This window comes from Nestor notabilis, unplaced genomic scaffold, assembly GCF_000696875.1.
Source record: "Nestor notabilis isolate BGI_N333 unplaced genomic scaffold, ASM69687v1 scaffold1961, whole genome shotgun sequence".
Taxonomy (NCBI): domain Eukaryota; kingdom Metazoa; phylum Chordata; class Aves; order Psittaciformes; family Psittacidae; genus Nestor; species Nestor notabilis.
In genome coordinates this window covers 3,925-10,912 of record NW_009913254.1, presented here as the reverse complement: position 1 = coordinate 10,912, position 6,988 = coordinate 3,925, and the positions used below count along the sequence as shown (strand labels likewise).

The window sequence follows — 6,988 nt, the reverse complement described above, 5'->3', positions numbered from 1 at the left end:
AGGAGCCTTCTCTTCTCCAGCTGCCCCAGCCCAGCTCTCTCAGCCTGGCTCCAGAGCAGAGCTGCTCCAGCCCTCGCAGCAGCTCCGGGGCCTCCTCTGGCCTCGCTCCAGCAGCTCCACGTCCCTCTTGTGCTGTTCCCCAGAGCTGGATCAGGGCTGCAGGGGGGGTCTCCCCAGAGCACAGCAGAGGGGCAGGATCCCCTCCCTGAGCTGCTGCTCACGCTCTGGGGGTGCACCCAGCACACGGGGGGTTCTGGGCTCAAGCACACACTGACGGGTCATGAGGAGCTCAGTTATTTGCTGGGTTATACACGTTCTGTGCTGATGCTGCTGAAAGTCACAGTTACTGACCCTGATTCTTGCCTTTCAGGCTGAAGCTGTGAAGGCAGAGGTGAAGCAGGAGGAGCCAGGCCCGGGCAGGTATGCCTTTGCCCTGTCTGAGCTTTCTGTCAATGTGTCTGTAGTGTTGGTGGTTATCTGTGGAAGAGGAAGCACTTTCTGAGCCATCTCTAGCTGAGCTTGGTGCAGATCCCGCTCTGAGATCCATCATCTGTTCCCTCTGTCACCGCTTTGAGCTGCCTGGGTTCTGTGTGTGGGACGTGGCGCGTGTTGCCGCAGAGCTGTAATGTCTGTGATTCCTTTGGGAGAACATGGGCTGAAACCCTCTTTTCTCTGTAATTCCTTGAGTTATTATTGTTTTCCTCATTTGGCCAGGATTTTACCCCAGGTCCTGGGAAGTGTGTTGGGATATACGTGTTGGTAAGCCCAGTTTTTGTTGTATTGAACCAAAAAGCACTTGCTCTCTTTTGTCCTCCAGCACTTTCCTCTGTCAGAGCATCTTGGCTCTACTGTTTCTGTTTCCAAATGCTAAAAATAAACTGGAATTTCCTTGTTTAACTGATTAACATTCACTTCATGCTGTGATACAGGTCCCTGACTTGATTTAAAACCGATGTTTAGGTGCTGTATTAACATCAGAACCTACACATGGGGAATGGTGGGATTGGTATGTTCCATTTACAACTGTTAGCTTGTAGTAAAATTCCTAATTATGGAATATTTGTTGGTTTTAGAGTCTGGATTATGTTTTATTTAATGACTGGATAGATGATTATGAGAGTTTTTGTTAACAAATATGACTTCCAACACTTTCTGTGACTCAAATCCATATTTCTGGCTAAGTTACATCAAACCAAAAGTGTGGAATAATGATCCTAAAGTTCCATTTCCAGTGATGCCATTTTACTGTCATGGATTGTTACTCTATCTCCAAGCGGTGTTCTTTATAAAAGCAGAGTTAAATCATTCCTGACTTCAGGAAACCTCTCCTCAGATCCAGTTGGAAGCACTTAGTTTCGGAGCCGTCTCCGAGCCGCAGGTGGCAGATGTGCAGGTAACCTCTTTGATCCCAGCCTTGGGCTTTAGCTGGTGCTGGAATTCATCAAAACAAGCAGCTCTTCCATGAATCCCAGCTGCTTCCCCCTGCCCTCTAGTAGCTGGGAAATCCAACAGTTTTCCCTACCAATATCCCTAGACCCCGTCTCCTTAACTGAGGCAGCTCTTCTCCTCATGACCCTTTGTGACTTGACTCCTTTTAGTTACATCTAATAAGCAGCAGAAAATATCTTTAATATCATTAATGGAGATATAAAGACCTTGTCCCATGTTTCTGGGGAGGGAAGGAGTAGTAAATCTGGGGAGCAGAAGGAGCTGCCTCTTGCTTGTCCAGGATGAGGAGATGATGTTAAGAAACCTTGGAATGCTGCTGGGAGCTCGGTGGTTGTCCACCCTTGGACAGGCAGGGAGCTTGTCCAGCCTTGTGGCTGAGGGGCTGATGTGTTCATGTGGACTCATCTGCTCTTGTCAAGGATGCTCGTGCGTTTTGGTGGGATCTCTTTTCCTCAGCTGAAGCTTTTCCTGGCCAGGTGAAGACTCAAGGAGCATCCCACTGCTCCTTCCAGTCCTGAGTAGGAAGCAGGTTGTGTCCCTCTGCTGGTGATTCCAGGACTGATCCCAAGCCTTTCCCTTGCTAACTGCAGAGCTGTGTACAGCAGCTAGAGCAGGGCTGCCCTGTGCAGGAACCAAGCCCAGGTACTGCTGGTTTCCTCCTTTACACTGACTTGTGTGCAGGAAATACAGCTTGGAGTCCCCTTGCTGCTGCTTTCCTGATGCCTGACAGGTCTCCTGCTTCTTGATCACCTTCGTCTCTGCACGCTGCTGCCTCTGCAGAGCTCATCTTCAGCCACTTCACACTCTGTTTTGAATCAGTCTGTGTATTTTGGAGCTGAGCAGGGCTTTGTGGGAGGCACAGGGTGGGTGTTGGCATGAAAGTCCTGAGGATTGAGAGACTAACACAGAATCATGGAGTTAAACCACGGAACCCCAGCCTTCTTGATCACCTTCGTCTCTGCACGCTGCTGCCTCTGCAGAGCTCATCTTCAGCCACTTCACACTCTGTTTTGAATCAGTCTGTGTATTTTGGAGCTGAGCAGGGCTTTGTGGGAGGCACAGGGTGGGTGTTGGCATGAAAGTCCTGAGGATTGAGAGACTAACACAGAATCATGGAGTTAAACCACGGAACCCCAGCCTGGTTTGTGTTGGAGGGACCTTAAATCTCCTCCAGTCCCAGCCCCTGCCCCGGGCAGGGACACCTTCCACTAGAGCAGGTTGCTCCAAGCCCCTGTGTCCAACCTGGCCTTGAACACTGCCAGGGATGGGGCAGCCACAGCTTCTCTGGGCACCCTGTGCCAGCGCCTCAGCACCCTCACAGGGAAGAGCTTCTGCCCAAGAGGGTTTAGGTTGATTCCAGGCCTAAGCAGCACGTCAGGCATTAAGACACTGGAATGAGTGAGGCTGCTTTTCTTTCCTGAGGCTCCAGTTCCTGTGAGTGGAGCTGCTTGGGCTCTGGGGACATTCCCAATGTTTCCTGGAGCGCACACACTGTGGCCAAGCTGCAGGATGCTGCTTTCCTAGGACAGGAGTGTCTGTGAATTGTGCTCTGAGTGCCCACTGGGCACCTGGTCATGGATAGTACATCTCTGCCAGCATGAAGTTGGTGTCTTGAGAGGTTTTGATGCAGATTCACATCCCTTCTTCTCTCTGTTGCATTTGGTAGCATAAAGGACAGTGCCCTTGGTCCAGAGGAACCTTTGGAGCTTGGCTTTGGCTTGTAGCAGAGCTATTAACTGAGTTTGCTTGTTCTTATCCTTCCATTGACTCCAGGTATTGTGTCTTCATCCCCCATCCGGCCACTTCAGGACTTAACATCTTCATCCTCACTGAGTTGCAGTTGATCTGGCTTCCCATTACCTCACTGGCATCCTGCTGGGTGGGGATGTCACCCAAACAGCAGCCTTCTCTGCTCTGCTCTTACTGGCAGGAGGGTTTATCCCAAGTGCAGCCTTTATTCATCCCCGTAGGTCCTGAGAGGCCCCAGCACAGCAGCTCCATGTGTGAACCACTGGTGGATGATGGCTTTGCTGCTTGTGTTTCAACACTTAGGGGCATTGCAGCATTGCCATTCCAGCTCTTTTCCACCTCGGGATGTGTGAGGTGCTGGGATGCTCGTTTTCTTGAGCTCTGTAGGAAAAGGGACCCAGCCATCTCTAATCCCAGTGCTTCCCAAGTCATCTAAGGAGGATTCTTTCTTGCAGAGAAGAATAAAGCACTGGCTGTAACTGGTGTTCCCTGAAAAACTCTATCATTGCGCTGTCATCCTGGGCATTTTTATCCCAGGAGCTGATGGTGGGATTATGGAGTCAACCAGAGCCTCCCAAAAGGAGCCTCTGGGCATGTTTTGAGCGAGGTTAATGCAGTTAAAACCAAACCAACCCTTTCTTCCCCCCCAAAACCTGAACCAAAGACCCCAGTCTTGAGGCTTATAGCACATAGAATTGTTCATCCTGGGCTTTTTTATCCCAGGAGCTGATGGTGGGATTATGGAGTCAACCAGAGCCTCCCAAAAGGAGCCTCTGGGCATGTTTTGAGCGAGGTTAATGCAGTTAAAACCAAACCAACCCTTTCTTCCCCCCAAAACCTGAACCAAAGACCCCAATCTTGAGGCTTAATAGCACGTAGAATTGTTCTCTAGGCTGGTGACTGCAGAGTTTGCTGTCCTCGGACGCAGCAGAGCTCCAGGAATTCCTTAAACAGGGAGAATGAAGCTCTATTTTCATGGTATATGTGCTTCACAGCCTGCCCTGCGTCAGGGCATCGAAAGTTGAGGTGCTCACGTCAGTGCTGCCTCGAGGGGGCTGACTGCAGGTAGTGCAGGTGTAGAGGCTCTGAGTTGGATGGAACCAGAGCATGAACCCGGTGAGCCTTCCCCTCCAGGCCTGTAAGCATTTTAACCCGCAGAGGGGAGATTTGCAAGCACTAAATGCAGCAGGAACCCCCCCACCATTGGCGTCAAGAGCTTGCTGGTAACTGTAGAATTCTCCAACATGGTTTGATTTCTTCTGTTTCTTTTAAATGCATTTAGCTCTGGCTTGAAAAAATATCCAGAGGGATCAGGAGTGGTGCAAAGAGCAGCTGCTAATCCTCCAGTAGAGCCCAGTGTGGCAAAGAAAGGAGCCGTTGCCATCTCTCATGTCAAAGAAGAGGTGTCAGCAGGACACATGGAGCCCTCTGAGTCCCACCTTGAAAGAGCAGGAAGGGACTTCGCTGCGAGACTGGTGGAGGCGCCGGTGGAGAAGGTGGACATTGGAGTTCCTGCAGCATCCATCAAACCCTCTGGCACTGAGACACCCCAAGTGAAGCTGGAGGAGATGCCGCCACCATCACCCAGCATGGAGAAAGAGGAGGCAGCTCAAGATGATACCAAACCAGTGCTGCCTGAACCTGCTGTTGTGTCTGCACCAAAGAAGGAGGCTAAAGAGAAAGCTGAAGGGTTGTCCCCTCCTGCTGTTGAACCACCAGAAGAACTGTCCCACGTGGGCAAGGCTGAAGATGCGCCACCAGGTTGTGCTGAGACCCCGGCGGGAGGGGAAGCTGTGGTGGTTGTCCCCAGGGTGATGCCCCCCAGCTCTGGCCTGGCACCAGTGCAGGTGGTGTCATCTGTGGTGACACGACCAACCAACAGATTGGATGCTCCTGAAAAGAAACCTGGGTTTGATGTGGTGAAACCCAAACTTGAAACGTCCGTGGCTCTGCTAACGGAGAAGAAACCTGTGCTGAAAGCTTGGGCAGCTGTGGAGAAGAAGCTGGATGGAGCTGGAGCAGGCAGAGAGGTGAAAGCAGAAGAGTCTGCACTCAGAGCGGGAAGAGCTGTGGAGGAGAACCCCAGAAAGCTTTTGGTCAAGACTGGGGCAGAGGCACAGAAGAAACTGGAACAACCCATGGCCAAGGTTGGGGCTGTTGCGGTGAAGGCTGCAAGTGCTGTCAGTGAGAAGAGTGAGGGAAGTTTGGTCAAAGCCCATCTAAATAAGGGGGCAGGAGCATCAAGAGCTGATGAAACCCACAAAGCTCTTACATTGAACTCCCCTGTGTGTGTCAAGGAATGTTCCTCTGCTGCTAAAACGATCCTGAGGGCAGTGCTGTCTCTTCCAGACATAGCCAAGTCAAGGGTTCCAGTGTGGAGAAACGAGCCTTCCTCGTGTAAAGGAGGGGAGCAGAAAACCCCCTTGAAGCCTGAGACCCAAAGCCCGGTGGTGGTGGTGGAGAAGAAAACCACGTCAAAAGAAGGTGATGCCCCCAGAGCTGAGAGCAGCAGACCAAGCCAGGGAGATGGCAGCAGCACTAAAGTGAACAGAAGCTCTGTTGTTGATGGCAAGGGAGGCAATGGGAGGAATTCATCTCAGCAAGAGAAGGAGTCCCGAGTGGAATCTAGGGCTAGTTCAAAACAGACTCAAGAGGGAGAGAGTAGATCCTCCAGCATGAAGAAAGACAACAGCAGCACTAAGGTGAGGAGGGCAGGAAGGCCGGTTCCGTTGCCTCATGAGTAACTAACTCCATGCTCCTCCCAGATTTGAGTCTGGGACCATGAGGTTATGTTCCCCTCCCCTAATCCATAAGGGAGCTGGTGTGGGCCAGCAGCCCAGCTGGAGTAGCGTGATGGTGGCCAACCAGTTGCCTTTAGATGCCATGTGAGCAACGCAGGTACGTAACTGGCTTGAGAACGCTCCTTGGATAAAAGTTGAGGAAGGTGGTTTTGGAATAAGCCTTCTTTGAGTGTCATAACTTTATGTTCTTGGATTAATGGGAATTAATGAGCTGTGTGTCCTTCTGTGAGCTGGTATTTGCTTTGTCAAGCCCTGCACAGACCCTGCTTACTGAAAAGAGGTTGTTAACCTGTGACTTGGTGCCTGGACTCGACCGCTGATGGTTGGCTTAGTGGTGTATGTGCCAAGAATGGGATCAGGAGCAGCAATCTGGACAACTTAAAGTTCCTTAAGGGAACAGAGCCCTAGCTGAGTGTCTTTGTAACTCTTCTCTTGTGGGCAGGCTGCTTGGCTGAGCTGGTGTCATGGCAACTTCTGTCTGATCTTGCAGGTTTCTGGTGGTGGCAATGCTAAACCCTCAAAAAGTGGCACAACCAGCAGTGCGAAACCAAAGGAGGTAAGGACATAACCAGAGCTGGCTTCAAGTGTGTGTGTGTGTGTGTACCAAGATCCCTTAGCATCCATTCCTGGGGAATTTCCTGTTATAGACTGTGGGCATAAAGCTGTAGCGTCAAGTCATTTGGAAGAGAAACTGAATCCAAGAAGTAAGTGCTAAAAGGAGTTATTTTTGGGTCTTGGATGTTCTTTCTTGGAGAAAGAGAGAATGAATTCTGTCTGCATGAGATTTGTATTTGTCATCACACTGTGAGAAGAGGAAGGAAGGCTGGTGTCTTCCAGCTCTTCAGGAATGATTTTGTCCAACAGGAGCGAGTCAGGACATCCCCATCCATGTACATGCAGAGATACTTGCAATGGGGTTCTGCAGAGCAAGGATGGGTTATGGTACAGTTTTGGGGCAGTGGTGGTTTGAGGAAGAGCTTGGGAGCCTG

The 6,988-nt window shown here is 50.8% G+C and overlaps 1 protein-coding gene across 1 annotated transcript in view; it reads left to right on the top strand.

Annotated features, from left to right (window-relative positions):
- The window catches only part of ZNF638 (zinc finger protein 638), a gene marked incomplete at its 3' end in the record, with an annotated part of 20,423 nt that overhangs the window by 11,397 nt on the left and 2,038 nt on the right, over positions 1 to 6,988 (top strand). The window contains exons 14-16 of the mRNA XM_010023111.1: positions 371 to 420; positions 4,481 to 5,900; positions 6,490 to 6,555. Of these exons, the coding sequence (XP_010021413.1) occupies positions 371 to 420; positions 4,481 to 5,900; positions 6,490 to 6,555 (1,536 nt within the window). The remainder of the gene's footprint in view (positions 1 to 370; positions 421 to 4,480; positions 5,901 to 6,489; positions 6,556 to 6,988) is intronic.